The sequence below is a fragment of the Gymnogyps californianus genome, chromosome 2 (assembly GCF_018139145.2).
Source record: "Gymnogyps californianus isolate 813 chromosome 2, ASM1813914v2, whole genome shotgun sequence".
Taxonomy (NCBI): Eukaryota; Metazoa; Chordata; class Aves; order Accipitriformes; family Cathartidae; genus Gymnogyps; species Gymnogyps californianus.
The window spans coordinates 20513626-20532450 of record NC_059472.1 but is presented as its reverse complement, the minus strand read 5'-3'; the positions used below and the strand labels follow the sequence as shown (position 1 = coordinate 20532450).

The 18825-nt window shown below is 40.9% G+C and overlaps 1 protein-coding gene across 2 annotated transcripts in view; it reads left to right on the top strand.

Moving 5' to 3' along the window:
* The window catches only part of OXR1 (oxidation resistance 1), a 259710-nt gene that overhangs the window by 170961 nt on the left and 69924 nt on the right, over window positions 1-18825 (top strand). The window contains exons 1-2 of one of the 2 annotated variants that reach the window (XM_050915909.1): window positions 1693-1888; window positions 14357-14439. In XM_050915909.1, coding sequence (XP_050771866.1) covers window positions 1735-1888; window positions 14357-14439 — 237 coding nt within the window. In that variant the 5' untranslated portion in view covers window positions 1693-1734. Of the gene's footprint in view, window positions 1-1692; window positions 1889-14356; window positions 14440-18825 lie in introns of those variants that run through there. The other variant, XM_050915908.1, reaches the window with a different exon arrangement.

The following is an 18825-nucleotide window of genomic DNA, read 5'->3' as shown; positions in this document are numbered from 1 at the left end:
TGGCAGGTTTTGGGGGGAGGAAGGGAGAGCTAATTCTGCTTAAAATTTCTTGTTCTGTTTCAGTGAAAAGGTTTTATTTGAAAAAAGTCTTGAACATCATTATCTCCTGAGCAGGAGCTGATTTAAGTAGTAGAAAGGTTGATTTGAGTGTACTGTTTACATCAAGTAACCCTCAGAAATCAGCACTCCAAAATGCTGACGTTAAACTCTGATTTAATTGAGCAGCTGCTACAAGTGAATAGGAGTTGAGATAGCTCAGCACTTTGTTCCTCTGTTCTGCATGTACACAATAGATTTGGCTCAACAAGAGCATTTTTGATTAAACAATGCTTTCATTTGCAGCTAGATGCAGCATATAATTGCATCATACTCTGATTAGAATATAAGCACATTATCTTACAGTTCTGCGTTCTTAAGGTCTATGGCACAGGTATGATATGGCTGTTCTTCCAGCCTCAATATGTGCAGAACGCACATCGTAAGGCAGATCTTAATCATGAGATTCAATGTCTTAGATATTTCTTTCTCTGTTAAAATGTTGGATCATGTTCTAACTGGTTTTATTTCTTCAAACCTTAAAAGTTCCAAGAATTGTGAGGACAAAGAATGCGAGGGTACAAATGAACACCACAAATCAAACATCTTTTTCAAAGAGAAAGAAACATTTGTATACCTAGTAAGTTCTGCTGGAAGACTGAAGTGACGTGGTGAGTTCAAAGGCTGAGTCAGGTATCAAAGTTGGCTAACACCCAGAGGAGGACGGGCTGACATGGCTGGGCTAGCACAGCAAGGATGGTGGCATCCCAAATGGCAGGAAAGTGTGAGAGTGTAAGGGATCAAAACCGAAACAGCCAAACCACACAGCTGGTCTTGTTTTACAGTTGCAGTGGTAAAACATCTTAATATCCACAACTGTGAGAAGATTTAAGAGTAAGAGATTGCCTTGATTCATGGTTTTCATGCTTCTTAGTAAAGGGAAGCAGAGACGTGAAGCTAGAAGTTAACAGAAAGCTTCACAGCACATCACTGTAAAGTGATGAGCTTTCACAGAACATAACTAAAACCCCAAACTGCAGATAAGTTCATAAAGATATACAGGTGGCCGTGAGTCTGCCTAAGACTAAAAGGAAGCAATGTCCCAAGCGTCCTGGTTACAGAGGCAGCAAGGAGACCCAGGCGTACGCCGCTCCTGTTCATGGCCGTCACGAAACCGCCCTCGTGGCCTACACCCCTAAAAGCCTTCTCCGGCAGCGGACGGGCCATCTTCTTGCAGCAGAGAGAAGCTGCGGAGGCCTGCCTCCCCCCGCCGCGGCCCTGTGGAAAAAGAAGGAGCCTCCGAAGGATGCGGGGCGGTGAGGCAGCTGCGGGAGGAGCGAGCCGCTGAGGAGACGCTGCCCCGCGGCCCGCGCCCGCAGAACCCCGCGCTGCGCCCCGCGGGCCTGCCCCGGCCCCGCCCCGCCCCGGCCCCGGCCCCGCCTGGGCCAGGGGGGAGGCGGCCGCGGACCCCCGCGGCGCCCCGGCTTCGGCTGTCACGGCCCGCTTCTCGCACGGCCCCCGGGTCGCGCCCGTCCGCGCCCAGCCCCGGCGGCGGCGCCGCGGCCCCTTTAAATGGAGGCGGGGCCGAGCCCCAAAGTTTGCACAAGTTGTGGAGCGGGGCCGGCGGAGCTGCATGTCCGGCCCGGCCATGGGGCCCCCCGGCCGTTAGCAGCCCCCGCTCCGCTCCGCCCCGCCGCCATGGACTACCTCACCACCTTCACCGGCAAAGGCGGCCGCCTCCTGCGCGGCACCGCCAGCCGCCTCTGGGGTGCCGTGCCCGGCGGCCTCCGCCAGGTCCGCTTCCAGGACAGCCGGAGCCGCGGGGCACCGGGCCCCGCCAAGCCGGCGCCAGGTACCAGCGGGGAAGGGGGCGCGGGGGGTGGCAGGGGCAGCGCTTGGTCAGGGGCCTCCCCGGGCACCGGGTTGGGCTTCTCGCCCCCTCTGAGCCTCCCTGGAGGGGAGCGAGCTCCGGGCGAAGCGAGAGCGTGCGGAAGCAGGAGGGGGAGAGGGTCCCCTCCCCAGCCGGGAGCGGTGCGGGGGTTCCCCGCCGCGTCTCTGGCTCACAGCCTTGCTTAGCCGTGGCAGGGAGACCTACAGCGGGCTGCTCTCCTCTGCTCCCGGGGTCGTGCCGGGGCGGCTCTGAGCGGTAGCCGAGGGAGCCGGTGGAAGACGGCGGAGGGAGGGCGTGGGGGGGGCTGGCGCAGGGGCCGCGGCCTGCCCCACCGCGGGGCCGGGGCGCCTGCCCTGTTGCCGGCGCCTGCCTGAGTGGAGGCTGCGCCCCGAAGGGATTGCGCTAGAAGACGGGTCTAATAACAAAAAAGCAACTTTGCTGTTGCTGCACGTCTTCCTGATTTCAGTGACAAGTACTACTGCATTTACTTTCATTGCCCCCCCCCCCACCCCCCCCCCCCCCCCCCCCCCCGCTTTCCTGGTGCTTTTATTGACCAGGGTGAGGGAAGGTGACTGGAACACAAGCTCATTGGTTTGAGATCTCTTTTGTGTACAAGGTGGTTTCTGCTTCTCATGTGCTCCTGAAGAACGGGCAGTAGTACTTTGTAAGTAGGTTTGGTGATGGTAAAGGGCAGAAGTAGTATGTCTGCCTTTCAGTGGTGAAACAGGTCAGGAGATAGTAAGTGACTTTTTGTCCTGTGTCTGGGAGTAAGAGGGCTGCTTTTGTCACCCCCTTTCTTGATAATGTCGTTGGGCTGTAAGTATGGGTATTGTAACTTACTGATCTGAAGTGAATACTTGGATTGGCAAGAAATACCATGAAAACTGGAGGGGTGGACGGTGAATGTACATAGACTGTATATGCAGAAGAGGACCGGGCAGTAAGGACTCTAGGGAGGTAATGCTATTGATTGGAGATTAAAAACAAATCGTGACATAACTAGTAAAAGCAGCATGGTCTAAGGACTGCTTGGAAAGAAAAAGACATATGAAGTTAAGTTTGTGAAAATGCTTTCTAAAAATCTGAAGAGCGATATACAATGAATAGTAAATCTTTTCCTTTTTTTCCTGTTTCAAGAAGCTCTGGGCTAAGTGGATGATTGCATGTTTGCCATTGTCTGTAGGTAAGGTTGAAGTCAAGTCACTACTGAAAGGTAATATTAAAGACTATTAAGCTTCTTTGTTACTTTAGGTTATTATGGAAGAGTGAAATAGTTGGTTTTTATCAAGAGAAACAAGATCTGGTACTTACTGTAGTAGGCGAGGCAATAGGAATGCCCATGCAGTCTGTCAGATGTAGATGATGTCTCCTTGTGTGCCTTGGATCACACTTCTTACACAGAAAGGATAATAGGTAACCAGCTGTATTTACAGTGCCACTCTTTCTTTCTCTATTCCGTGTCCCTCTCCCCCAAGACATACAGGGAGAGAAAGAGACAGCAACTTGTGTTTCAGCAGTGAGATGAAGTACCTGGAATAAGGCCTCTACAAACTGTTAAAGGCTTGTTGACAAAGATTATTTAGTATTCTTTTACAGAAGCAAAATGGCAATAAAACTCATCAGCATCTTCTGGTCTTTTGATCAGTTACAAGGCCATGTGTTCAGCTGTTAGTCTAAAGCGTCTCCCGTGATACATGTGATTTATTGGAGGGAGAAGCTCTCTGACTATTCTTCCCCTCTTGCTCTGGGACAAACGATTAACTTTGACTGCATTATAATGTTTTGGTTTTTCCCTAGCTTTGAGCAGGAAGTGTATTTCCTCAGGTACTTTCATAATGTAATGCTTAAAATTTGTGTTAATGAAAAGTGACTGCAGTTCTGGAATGCAGGGTGGTTTCTGTGTATATAGAATTTCATGTGCCTTTTTGACAGAACCATACTTCAGGTTTTTCCTAACGTAGGCAAAGCACGCTGTGTGAGGCAATTAGGTCCTGCCCCTCCCATGCTGTCTGCTCCTTCATGGGGTTTCTGTCAGTTATGGGCAGAAACAAATTCTTGTGACTGTAGAATTCTTCTTCTGGCAAGCATGTCGCTGGCTTTCACAAGCTGCCTGTGCCCTGGTAATGGGTGCTGTGGAAGCTGTAACAATGATTACAATGCTTCAGTTGAAATCCAGCCTGTTTTAATTAGAGATGGGTCCCCTGACATTAACTTAAACCTTAATGGCAAATTCTAACTACTCCAAATGTTCAGTCTCTGTATGCGGTGTTCTGGATCCAGGCCTACCTATTACTCTAGCTTTTTTTCCCACTTAGGACTTCCAGAAGGATCTTTTCAGTGTTCATTTTCTTTGCATGGCTTGGTTTAGACTATGTATTACTTCTTAAAAGAATAATTCTTCGTAAATACCTTAAAACCCTGTTTCCACATTTCTGAAACAAAAACCAACGGTTTTCTTAATTATTTTTAATTTCACTTCTACAATAAAGTATCTCAATTTTATTCATGTAATATTAGTAAATTTACGTTTACTGTTTTCTGGCTTGTCTTTCTAAACAGTTGGAACAGCTGCTCTATAATGTTTCCAAGTTCAGGGAGGCAAGCTGTTCAAATGTTGTACCTTAAATCACTGTTTTGAGCCTATGTACTTCTTTGGGTACATGCAGAACAGTTTATAGTGTTTCTTAGTAGGGAGAAAAGAGACGCTGGGAGACTGAGTAGTGCCATAGGAGGCTGTAAACCTGTTTAACCAGTTTACATTGTTTGTGTCAGCAGCCAAGTCAGTGAAATAACTTTAGAAAGGTATTTTGTCTTTTAATGATTGTGGTGGAGGATAAAAATGCAAGGAGAACCAGAAATTCTAGAGAAAGTGTCTGGCTTTAGTAAAGGTGCTACTGATAATGTCAGAGTGTAAAATTCCTTTAAAAAAAAAAAAGCCTTGTGGGCTTTGAAATATAACTTCTAAAGATAGTCTATTGATAATTTCTAGAAAGAGCTAGTATGTATGTATTCAAGGCCTGGATTTACCTAGAAACTTTAGCTAGAACAGAATGTAGCTTTCTTGTTTAATGGTATATATTGTAGGTGTTAGTGTGTTGAAGTTGCGTGCATTTTTATTTGCTTTAAGATGCAACTCAAGGCTTTAGGGAATGTGTGATTAAGGATTATCTTTACTGCAGAATTAACTTGAAAGTTCAGTTTAATTTGAGTCTCGTCTATAGAAACCTCTTACTTAAATGAGACAACAGCATGTCTCATAGTTTAGTATGGTGTTTGCGTTGTCTGCTGTGTAAGAGGGAGTGTGGCTGGCAGTAAGGGACATGGTTTTGCTTCTTTTCTGCGACACTGGTGAGGCCATACTTTGAATATGGTCTTTGGTTTGGTGCACCACTGTTTAAGAAGGCTGCTGAGAAACTAGAGGGTCCAGCCAGTTTGTTTAGGGGCATAGGGCATATGACCTGTGAGGAGGGATTGAGGGAGCTGAGCTTTTGTCTTGCGAAGAGGAGACCAGGGTGGCTTAGAGGCAATCTAATCGTGACCTACATCTACCTAAAGGGGCACATTCTTCTCAGTAGTAAAAGATGATAAAAGAAGGGGCAGCAGTCACGAGTTTTAGCTTGGGAGGTTCAAACTGGACAATAGAAAAAACCTCACAAGGAGAGTGGTCCATCACTGGGACAGCTTACAATTTTAAGCTGACCTAATTAGGTGTTAACAATACTCCTGCTTTAAACCGGAGGCTGGAGTAGATGTACTCAAGAGGTTTCTTCCAGATAACGCTTTGATTCTGTGAGGATATACTTCCATAACTGGAGTCTCATGCTTCTTTCCTCCTAGACATTTTCACCTCACTTCTGTCTGCGGTCACTTCATGGAGGGAGAAGATACACAGCACAAGCAGTCTTGACTTCCTGCAGTATGTCTCTCATTAAGTACAGAAGTTAAAGAAATGAAAATCAGTCATTCAGAACTCCTTGTTCAGAGAATCCCCTTAACCAGTCTGTCAGGGAAATTGTTCTAGCTGCCTTCTATTAAAAGATTTTTTTTTGTTGTTGTTGGTTTTTCTCCCTCAGGGTCAACTTCATTGTTCAGTTCTGAACTATGTGGCCTGTGGGTTTGTTTACGTTTTTTTCTTATCAGCTTTCATGTCTTGATTGGTAAGATAACCATACACAGTATATCCGGTAAGCCACGTGGCCCGTCAGTCCTCTGTACTATGGTGAAGGTAGCAGCAGTGCATTAGAAAGATAAATGTGCAAGGCCAAGTTATAGCACATTTGTCAAGTCCTGCTGTAAAAGTTAGTATCTTCCCTTCTAAAAATCTGTCTCGGAATAAAGCAGACATAAGAATAAGGTAGGTTGTTTCCTCGCTTCATCCTTATTCAGTACTTCACTTTTAAGAAATTAACTTTAACAGGTGTATGATAAAGTATGAGAGAGGCTTCAAACTGGGGAGACACAATTCTGCAAGTTTTCTTGTACACACTGTTCTGGATGAAGCACATGTGAAATGTACCAGCACCCTTTACAAAGACGCTAATGCTTCGCTTTCATGTCTGAAAATACTTCAGTTGGTACAGACATAAGAAGCAAATGTGATCTTGGAATGTATCAGGCTGGTGACTCAGTCATCTTGTGATACGTTAATGTATGCACAATCTCTTCTTCCGACTTATGCGCTACTAGTATATAGAAATTCCTGACTATTCCCTCAGTGTATGTGATGTTAAATGATCTTTTACTTCATGTTATGCTTTGTACTACTACATCTCACCCTGCTTTTTTTTCGCTTTGGGGCTGCAGAATTCGTTGTGTCCTTTTGCCCAGCCTTTGCTGTTGATTGTGCTTCCAAGTTTGTTTGCTGATGTGCAATAGAACTGTTTGAAAAACTAGTCCACTGGGAACTCATTAATATACCCTCCATTCTGCTAGTTTCTATTTCACTCTCCCCTTTAGTGAATTTTTGACATAGTTTACAATTCTTAGTCTGTTTTTTTACTATTTAATAGGATTCTGATGTATCAGATGTTTTACTGAAGTTCAGTTTATATATGGTTCAGTCATCTGCTAGATTAGTTTATAATCTAAGTATGGTTTATTCTAGTAATCTGGTATCCTTTGACTGTATTGCATTTTTGTTTTAATGTGCCATGTTGCATTTTTATCTTTATTTTTCTGGTTAATTCCTATTTCTAACATTAAAACAGTTTTGAAGCTGATGTTTTATTGAGAACCTGCATGCTCATGGCTGCCTTTCGACTTACTACATGTATGAGTAATTGCTTCCTGTTCATCAGTAAGCAACACACCTCGCTGTGTTATATGCGTGCATCTCCCTCTGGCTTGGTTTGGTGGTGGCCTCATGCATCTGCATTGCCTGCCAGAAAAATATGGGAGGAATCATAGTTACAGATAACTTGAATTGCAAGCAAGACTGTTTAGTCCTGCTTAAAGTAGGGAAGACTATGACTTCAGGCTGGGTTTCTCAGTGCTTTATCCAGCTGGGCCTTGAAAATGTCCAAGGATGGAAACTGCACAACTGGTCTGGGCAATTAGATTTTTACCTTTTATCCAGTCAGAAGCTGTTTGTCCCTGATGTCTGTTGCCTTTTGTTCTCCTGCTATACATCACTGAAGAGCCTGGCTCTGTCATCTTGACACCTGTGGGGAAGTTATCTAGAAGGTGCAGGAAGGCTGCTGTTACAGTCCTTCAAAACAATCTCTTCTTCAGGCTGGAGAAGCTCTGTTCTCTTATCCTCTTCTCACAACCCCTGACTACCTTGGTGGCCCTTCACTGAAATAGTTTTCATTTATCAATGTCTTATATTAAAAGGGGATGGGGACACTAGAGCCAGTATTCCAAAAGCAGTCAGAGTGCCAAGTTAAAGAGAATAGTTGCTTCTCTCTGGCACTCTGTCTGCTGGCTCTGCTGCTCTTAATATAGCTGAGGATGCTGGTGGCCCTCCTTGTTGCCAGGGCACACTGCTGGCTCGTGTTCAGCTTGCTGCCTACCAAGACTCTCAGGGTTTTTTCAGCAGAGCTGCTCCCCCCTGGCCAGGCAGCGCCAGCCTGTACAACACAAGGGGCTCTTCCTTCCCATGCAGAAGACTCTTGTCCTGTTGAATTTCATAAGGTTCCTGTCAACTTGTTCCTCCAGCCTGTCCAGATCCCTCCAAAGGGCAGCCCTGCCCTCAAGTATGTTGACTAGTCCCCCCAGTTCGATGTCATCTGCAAACCTAATGCAATAAACTTGTACAGTAGGATGTTTAGTGAAGCACTGGGTATAACTTCACATACACAGTAGTTCTGTTTGCAGGTTAGCAGAGCAGTTGTAGTGCACAAGCCTGCTGCATCATTAGGATAAGCTGACTGACTTTGAGCTGTTAGGAAAACTAGGTACCATTGGCTTAAGTGTGATAAGGCAAAGTGTAAATTCTTAAAGATATCTAAGGATAACTTGATATTGCTGCTTGATGGTCAAACTGCTTATGTGGAATTATGTAGAATTGAAGATGTACAACTAAATGGGCTTAAATAACTGAAAGAGGTGGACAATAGTTATTAATTGGAAAAGTTGACTTCCTTTGCTGTCTCAGTAGAGCAGCCATGATTTTTGCAAGTTTTCATTAATGTATACATTTGGTCTGCAGAGAGGTTGTACAGTAGGTGGAGATTGCAGTTAGGTAGTCTCTAATGTATTGAACTGTATACATACATGTTTCAGATGGAACAGGGAAGGAAGCTCACTGTTGTTAACACATACTGTGGCATAATCTGAAAATTTGGTGAAGCATTTCTGTTTACTCTGAATGTGAAATCTTATTTTAGAAGAAAGGCTTTGTGATGCATGTGTCAGGAGTGTCATGCATGGAGCTGGCTTTATGTCTCCTAGCCATCTGGAGAAGTGGCCTGCCTTTAAGTTTGTTTCTGTTGAATTGTTTTTCATCCTGAAATCATGCATTTTCTGCCTAGGTGCTATGCAACTGACTGGATAGCAGAAAACAGGGTCACGTGTTAGGGGGATCACAAAATGAACTTGAATCAGTGCTGAATCTATGTTGCAGCAAGAAGCTATTTTGATGTGTTTGAAGTGCTGATGCAGCTTTAACAAGGTCTTGGATGCATTTAGTTTGGGGTTTTGGTTGAGAAACAAAACAGTGAACAAAAGAGTCATGTGGAGAGCAGTGATAAGGATCAAGAGTTTTGAGGGCATTACTTACTCAGAACAACTGAATCATGGAATAAGTAGCAGTTGCTTAGCAAGAGGAGACTAGAGGGGGCATTGTTTGTGACACTACCTTGGTCTGAAAACCTACCATTTTGGCTAGAAAACTGCAGGCTATTATTAGGGCCTCTTTGTTTCTGGTTCCTAAGACATTGGAAGATAACTGAAAATAATATTCCAGTAATAATCATAAGCATATCTAACTGCAGGAGGGGGAGAAGGGTCAATGAGACAGTTGCTGTACTGAGATGTAGCCCTTGCTGTTAAGAACCCCAAGTCACCAAGCCTTATGGAATTTAAAGATTTCCTACTTTAATCTTTTTTGTTTCTTTGTGAATAGATCATAAAGATCTAATTGTTACTGAGCAGAACTAATGTAATAAAGATGAAATATCTATGCTTCCTCTGTTTTATCAATTATAAAGTTGTTTTGTGTGCTGCTAAATAACAGTGTATTCAAGAATATTTCAAAGACAGACTACTTTTCTTTACTTTCTTGTGATTCAGGTTTTAAAAATCTTTACCCCATATGTGCTGCATGTTTTTTTTAAGTTCCTGTGAAAAATTGTGTCCTAGACAAGCATTTAACAAGGTTCCTGCCTCTGCCTTTTTCTTAAACACATGTACATCTAATGCATAACTTGCAGTTCTTGTTGGGGGAGGGGGGATAAATCATCTTTTTCTCATCATCTTGACCATAATAAGCTCAGTTATTAGTTGTAAACAATTTTCATTAATTGTTCACTTGTCCAGCTTATTTGCTTTATCTCAGAGGATACTTGTTTGGTTTATCAGTTTATTCCTCTGGAAAAAGTGATCTTTGTAATTTCTGTTAACATTGAAATGAATAGAAGATCAGCAGCTGAGAAACATTGCAAGTTATTTGAGATTTAAGCTTATCATGCAGAAACATAGTAGGGTAAAGGAAAATTTAATACATTTTGTTCTATGCAGAGCTTGAAGATACTCCTAAGCAGTTCTTAGCATGTATCATTGCATTGTTACTCACAGTACAAATCTTGAGTTCTCTTTACCAGCTCTTATTGCCAGAAGTCCAAAGGATGTGCTAGAAGCATCAGCAAATAGAAAATTGAAGGTCTACAATTCAGCTCAGATGGCATACTAAGAAATGAGAAATGTCACTCTTGTCATGTCAGTTTGAACTAGCAGTGCCACAGGAATATTTTCAGTCAACCAAAATTCAGTGGCACAGAGGCAGTTAGTAGAACTGCCCTATAAATGTTGGAATTTAACTTCAGTTGTCTTCAAATTTCAGTTGAATAATGCCACTGGCTATTACATATTTTAAGGTCAAAGCTGCCTCATTGAAAACTGTATGTTCCTAAAACCCCTTTTCCTATCTTGTATAAATATGTTGGAACAGTAAGTCCTTCTCTCTGGGTATGTTGATGATCTTATGTAACCATTCTTATGCTACAGTCGTTTAATCTTACGTTTCTATATGCATGCATTCAGACTAAATATTGGTCTGGTGTCATTTGGAACACTGCCTTCTGCATCTTTCTAGTTCTAGTCTTTTAAATCCTAGACAGTTGAAATATTTTCTTGTCATTTGTGGATCTGATGTGTACTTTTTCACTTCAGTGTTTCAAGCTGTTGTGGATGCCCAGTCCTGCAAAATGGTAGTTCAGAATTAAAGCATCAACCCTGATGTTACAAAAGGTCTGGTCTTTGTTTCTGTCTAAAACAGCACAGCTAGAGATCTGATAACCTAGCACCACAGATCCCCTTGTTAAACAAGTTACTGTTGACTTTTGAGGTTGTGCGCAGCATGGTCAGTGGTGTCGGGTTTTTCTTATACCTGTGGTCTGAGAACATCAGCCTTTGGTAGTCTCACTGGCTTGCTGCTGGCAGATGAGGTAATGATTGTGTGTAACCTAACAAGATGAGCTCATGTGCAACAGAGTTATCAGGAAAATAAGTAAAATGAAAGGATGAGACTGATTCTCATTGGTGCTGAGGTCTTTTCAGACCACTGCATCCTACGCTGGCAGTTGTTTCTGTTTTCACATATTTCCCAGAATACTAGGGGCACAAGGATGGCTGAAAGATGCACTTACTTTCCTCTCAAAAATAAATAGCCTGCTCATTCAGTGAGAGATAGTTGGAGGCTTTGCAGTATGCCATCAGGGAGGCTGAATTCATGTCTCTGCTACTCTGACCTATTTTCACAATTTAAATAGCTCCTAGTTTTGCTTCTGAGATGCTAGGTGGAATGGACCAGTTCTGTATGAACAGACAGCTCAAGCACTTGGTCTGTGGGCAGAGGTGTGGCGTTTGATAGCTGTGCCTGGTGCTTGGCCAGCTGGGTAGTCAGTGCGCATGTACCTTGGTGCTGCCTGCCTCCGTCTCTTCTTGAGTCAGGGAACTTAGGTCGCAGCAGGCTATGAAACACTTGAATCGGTATCTGTATAGTAAGGGGGAAATAATGCTATTGCAGAGGGAAGGAATGAAAATGGGCCCTGATGGGAAGGGTAGGAATTACTGCCTTAGGTATGAGAGGGGATGATATTAAAAAAAAAACAAACTATGAAAAACTGCAGATTGTAAACTCCTGGGGAATTTGTGGTAAGAGTTCTCCTGGCATCTGCTTTTCTCCAAGGTGCCTCCAACAGGGGCCTTCCTTCCCCACCCCTGCCCTCAGTTGCTCTTACTCTTCTGAAGTTACCAGAGTGCTCTGAAGTCTAAAGCAGCAGGTCCTTCTGCCCTGAAGAACAAATAACTTTCCTTTTTTATTTGTGGTATAAGGAACAGAAGTGGTTATTTGTGCAAGATTTTATTCTACTCTTCAATTACTGGAGAGGGAGAAGATAACTTATCTTGACCTCTTGTGTGGCACCTGTCTGCAAACTCTTTAGACACTTACACGTGAACTAGTAAGAAGAAAAAGGAAACTTATATTTGGGTTAGGAAAAAAACCACAAACAACATTGGACTATATACAAATTAAGTGTGTATATACATTTGTAGTATGGGGCTTCTTCATTTCTGTCTAATAGTGGGGGGAGGCAGGGGAAGAAGATGATGCTTCTACAATAGAGGTGCTCTATGGATAGATTATTAAGGCACGTATGGGATCCTGGATGAGATCTGTCTGTCTTCAGCTGCATCCTTTGGCTTTTGCTTAGGAGTATTTCAACCAGAGTGCTGTTGAAAGAAAATTATTAGACTACTGACAAAACTTTGATATGGGCTGAAAAATTGGAATAGCTACAGTCAAGCAGGTGTTGCAGTTTTTCAGTAGCTTGCTGAGGAGGCACCTGTCGTGCTGCAAGGTCAGGTAGAAACTTTGGTAACAAAATGTTTGACCTGGAAGAGGAGAATGTTGGCTGCTGTTAAGTCAACACACAAACTTCTAGTGCATTTTATTCATGACTGAGTTGGTTTAATTTCTTCTAGAGACGTTTGTAGTGTCTTTAAAAACTATTCATAGAATCAGAAATAAGGTTTCTTTTAGGTAACTTTTTAAAAGCTGCAATTAGCAAATAAGGGAAGAAATACCTTTTAAGGTATTTAATGAAGATAGCAGGATGCAGAATTACAGTGTCTAGATTTTCAGAATTTCTAGAAAGTTTTTAAAAGTAAGCTTAAAGTCTTGACTGTCATTCATAGCTATAAAAACTTATAATTAATACCATCTATAGATCAATTTTTGTCTTGTAGGTATGGGAACATTCTCCCTCAGACTTTTTTTTCAATATATAAAAAAGGTAGAATTAGTCCAATGTTTATTTCCTTATTATATAAAGAATACCCCAGGAGAGGACTTATGTTGAATCTGCTAGAAATCACTTTTATTGTTGTCCTCTGCAGCTTGCACTATATAACAAATGTAAGATATTTGCTGAGGTTTGGGTTTTTTTGTATTTTGTTTCTTATTTTTTGGTGCTGCAGAACTTCCTGTGTTGGGTTTTTTCCCCTCTCATACCTTGATAGTTTCCATGTAGAAATTTGGGAGGGGGTATATGAAATTCATGCAAGTATTTGTCTAGTCTCTTCTCCAGTGTTGCAGTCAGGATGCCAGTCAGGATAGAAGTTGCTGTCAATTTATAGCAAGTTTCCTTAGTACCTCAGGTGAGGCTTAAATAGACATACAGTATGTTTTCTATTCTCAATCTAGCCATGCTAAAATATTTTAAAAGAATATATTTTGTAAGGTTTGTTTCTTCTATTCAATTTGGTTTGAAATATTTGACTAAATATATTCAGTTATGGCAACAGAAATTTGAATGTATCAAAACGGCAGTATAACTAATCCCATTGTAGCATGAAAACTTAACATCTCATTCAGGTAAGTATTTTGGGCTCCTTAATAGCAGATGTTTAACTGTTGAGGGTGGAGGCTTTGTGACAGACACCTAACTTCTTAAGAGATTAATCTCAAAAAATGCACGTCTGTATATAAATGGATATGTGAAAAAAACACTTTTCTAGAGATGTAGAATTAAATGCTTTCTGTTGAATCATGCAAGTACACTGTTGCATTGTTTTTATCATAAATATCAAGCCAATTAGTATAAAAAAAGTTGAGTATACTTCAGGTACAAATTGTTGTCAGTTTGGCCTATGAAATGGAGGTCATCAAAATACAATGCCCCAATAAAAAGAACAGTTCTTAGCTTGTGTTATTTATCTATTTAGAATCTTTATTGTTTATGTACAGGCTGTATGTATTTGCTACAGACAGGTTAATTGTGAAGTTAAACGCTAATGTTCTTTGTTTTATAAAAAAGCTTTAAATATTCTGTACTTATCAAACAGCGACAAAAAAATCCCAGCTGATTAGATCGAACATACAGGAACTCAAGATCATCTCCCCTCTAGACGAAAGCAGACTGGGTATGATATAAAACCAATTAAACACAGTAGTTCCAGAAATGTTGCTTGCCTGATGGAGTCAATCTCCTGTTTAGTCTTCCTTCATTAATAGCTTCCTGGATAGCAGCAAGTACTTATGCAGTTAGTTGATTCCCAGATATCAGTGGTTTATATTGGTCAAATTCTTAAAGCATTGCAGAGGAATGAAGTCCCTATTCTAGCAGCCGGTTGTCTGTTCGAGTCACCGGGAGCAAGCTGTGTAACTGGTGAATTATATGTCTGCCCACGGGGCTGTAGTCAGCAGCCTGTGACAGTACTGAGAGAGGAAAATGAATTTAACACGCACGTTGCCTCAATTTTTTTCAGACACTGGCCAGAAGAAGACCCCAGACAAGAAAGATGGGCGACGAATGTCTTTTCAAAAGCCTAAAGGGACTATTGAATATTCTGTAAGTTACTGCTTTATTGTTAGCATGTCACTGCATAGTAAGTGGAGACTTAAAGTTTCATTACAAAATATAAGCAAAACAGTAATGTGCATTATCTTTAATCTTAGAATTCTGTGTATCTGATAGCTTATTTTGACAGGAATTAAATCAGGAATTAGCTAGTAGTACTTGAGTAATGCTTTTTTATTTGTGGTTTTTTTCTTTAAGTTACTTTTTTCTTCAAAAAAACCAAGCTTATCAATATGACTGGTTCACTTTTAAGTAACTAGTTAGAAACAGTAAATAATGTTAATTATAACATCATGTGCAAGTTCCCTGCTTTCAGCATTATTAATAAACTGTTGACATCAGAAGAAATAACAGAATGAAGTTGGGGAGAGGGGAAGCTATATCTTGATACTGACCTTCTGGCATTCTCCTAATAATTTTCATAGATCTATACCTTTTACTGTACAGATCTGTTTCTGCAGCAGTATCTGAAAATGGAGCCTTTCTCTGCCTGTTCTGTTCTTGAAATGACCCTCAAACTGTGCTGCAGTCAGCTTTTCACATTTGTGGTTACTAAGGGAAACTGAAGTGAGAAGTATCTGTCTTGTGTTATATACTGGAAATATAATTAAGCCTATAAATAATGCTTCTAGGGTTGACATTAAAACAGGGAAAGTCTGTCACAGTTATCTTTGAATGCTTTTGAAGCTGGACATGACAAAATAAAAATGAGAACTTCTTTATAAAAAGTCTTTACTTGACCTCTTGGTGTTCTCTTATTCTAAGAATAAGAGATACAGGGGAGACTTAACTCTTAATGTTACACTAAGCCAAGCTGTGATATGGCTTAACTACTGAGAAGGCTGTGATAGTCATTTGGAGAGAAGTAGAGGATGTGTGTATTGGAACAAGAAGCACTTCATTAGTGTGGCTTACATTGGAAATTCAAATATAATTCTAGCCTATACTAAAGACTTCCTTGAAGTTGAAATTCAAAAAAGAAATTTCTGCTGCTTAGGTTCTAGCAGCTGAAGAATGGTAAAGTAAGTGTGACTGTTGTTTCTATGACATTAGCCCCATTTTGTCTGAAATAATTGGAAAAAACACTCAGGTGTAACTCTGTAAAACTGGGGTTCCTCTTCAGTCAGTAAATCCCTTGTCTCTTGCTGCCATGTGCATGCATTTACCTTGGTATGTAAGATTCCAGGTAATGCTAAAGCACCAAGCTTTCCTTTTTTAAATTAGTATATTTGTCAATTTGTCATGTACTTCTGCAGCTTTTTGTGTTCCAGTAGGTGGGGGTTTATTTGCAAAAATAACTTTCTTGATAATACTGAAGTATGCACCACTTCCTTGTGAGTCAAAAAGACAATTCACAAGAATCAAAGACTTTTGTCTTTAAACTTAGTCCAGCTTCTAAAGGAGCCTGTTGTGTCTATGGAACATGGTGCATTTCAACTTCACAAATGCCATATTCTGTCTGGTCTTGCTGTATGTTTCACTTGTGAAGTACTTAAGTAACATCAAGTTTTCAGAGCTTTTGGTTATATGTTGTGCACATATGTTTTAATAAAATACACAGATCTAACCTTTAGGAACTGAGGTTATGTTCACTGTATGTTTAAGAGGTCTGGTAACTATTGTGATAATTTGCTGCTGTTATTATTTATGACTTTATTCCATGTGGAGAGATGAACTTATGTCTGGTTTCTGCCTTCATCCTACTACCTCTCAAAGCAACAACGCACACACACAAGTGTATTTATATGTCTGCATGTGTTGCTGGTTTGAGAAGTAGTAGAAGGACAAAGGCAGAAACCACACCTGCCCCTCACGATATTGTTGAAAAGTTAGTGGGGTTTTTTGCTTTGGTGTTTTTTTTAATAATAATTTAATGTGTTAGTTTTTCCAGTGGCTACATGGTTTTAGGAGGGAAGGGCTTATTTGGATTCCTGAAGTTTTGGAGTGAGATGGAATCTCACTGATGCAAACTACGGGTTTTTAAAGGGAAATACGCTTCCCACCAGAATTTTTAAAAAAAGAAAATCATTACTTTGGGGACAAATAAACAATAAAAAATATTTTCTCTTTAAAGCTAAAGCCAAAAAGCAGTTAATGTTAAAGATTTTAATCTAAAATTCCCAAAGCATAAAAACTTGGAACTACTGTTCTGTATATAGCACCAGTGAGAAGGTCTCAACAGATGTGGTACTAAGTGAAGGAAGCAAATCCTAAGCTGCCTCTAAAGGATACAGAAAACTCTGGTTTATTTTCGCTGTTATTGCTTAGACAGTGAAGAGATTTTTTTTAAGTTAATGTAATTTCTCCTTTCCTGAATGTCAGTCAACAGATTAGATCCAAATTGATATTATCTGTTATTTCAGAATTCACAGTTGGTGCTCCAAGCCAATTGTTTTCCCTTTTTGCACACAGCTGATGCATGTGAACAGGCTCTAAGGACCAACAGAGCAAATAGTTTAGGTGAATTATTGTTACTAGCTAGAACTTTCTTTAGTCCTTTTTATGTTGTGAAAATAGCATTTTTACATTGCTTATTTGACATAACTTCATTATATTAACGTTGCCTTAGAAGTCTTTCATGTTATATGTTGTACAAATGCAACCAGTGTCTGCCTAAAGGTATTAGAAGAGCCAAATACAGATAAAGAAGCATTAGCAGACAGTGTTGGCCACTGATCACCAATGATAAGAGCATGCTGACAGTTGCATGACTTCAACGAAAGCCTTCTAACCCCTCTTCCTTTTGAGGAGAAAAAGGAAATAATTGTGACTATTTACAGATAGTTTTTTCTCAAGTGCAATAGACTATACAGGAAAGGCACTTTTTGTTTAAAAAAAATTACAAGTGAGCAATGGAGGCAGATGATCTGGTTTATCAGTGTTGGAGGCTCCAATGAAAGACTTCCCTTCCCCTGCCCCACTCCATCCCCTTTAAATCTCGGGGGTTCGAAGAGATACTGAAATACTCTGATACTTCTGGAGTAGCAGATCAGCACCTAATACACAGAGTATGTTGTCCAGATCATGAGAAGAGCCTGATACCAATGGAGGTCACAGAAGCTTATAGTAAACCGGAGTCTTAAGACTGAGTTTTAAGCCAGAACCTTCAGTGTTGAACTACCAGTCTTCCTGCATGTGATCTTTTCCAGATGTTGAACTTACCACTAAATGACATCTGGAAACTGGGTCTGGATTCTTTTTTTTAGTTTAGTTAGAAACCGGTTAAATGGTATACTGAGAACAAAACTACGGGGGCTTCTGAAGTCAGCTTCTTAAGGTAAAAAGAGGAATTTTTGATCCTTTCTTAGCTCAAGGAGTGTGAGTGGCAAATGTTTTTGTGGTGACCATCAAACAGGTGAAAGTTCACTAGACTTTTGAACCCATGTGAATACTTGGAATTTCTTGTTGTAATGACTTGAATATGTTTATTTTGAGAGTAGATAAATGGTAAGTATCTGCTAATATGTTTCTAGAATAACTGTGGATTTCACTTTCAATCCTAGGGTAGCTTGGATAGAGAGTGCTAAAGGTTCTTCTGTCTTCTGATGCAGCTAGTTTTATTGCCATTGTAAGCCTTTACATGCTGTTTAGACTACTACACACGTATGAGTTTTTGCTTTTTTTTCTTGGTGCTTCCATTTCAAAGCCGGGATTGTGTTCTTGTCTGACTGTCACTTTTCTTTGAGCATGCCACTGTCGTAGTCTTTTTCCCAATTTTGGGGAATTTAGAAAATGTGGATCATAATGATGACATATTACTTTCTGTTGTATCTTTTACCTATTTTTAAAATTATTTTTGAAGTTGCTTTTATGATATTTACAAGTTCTGTTTTCCTGATGTTGCATATTCTAGAAATTAGGCCTATTAACAGTTAATATAGTCATAATCTGCTATTTCTAAAGGCTTGGGTACAACACCGAAGTTGCTGTGTCCTCTTCTCTCCTTTGTCCTCACCCCTCCTCTTAGTCCTCCCATCTCTTTAATTTTGTTAGTTCCTTTTAATACTCTTAAACTATTCTTTGTTGTTTTCTGATTCTTGGACAGCTAGTCTTGAAATACTTAAAATTCTTTGTGCACTCTGATTCATATGTATTCAATGTATAATTTTTAATGGAAGAATGAGTGAACTCCAATTGCTGAGATGCAATGACAGTGAAGTTCATTAAAATATCAGTAGAGAATTTGGTTTTAAATAAGGTTTTTAAATAACTTTGCCAGCTGCTAATCTGACAGAAATGAAGGCAGTTTGAACCACAGTCAGTGGTGACTCTGAAGCTATTTGTCTGCTCGTGCACACAAGCACATATGGGTATATAAGTAGTGCTCTGTAAATGCAAGAGGGGTAATGGGATGTACCGCTGCTCAAATGGGGACGT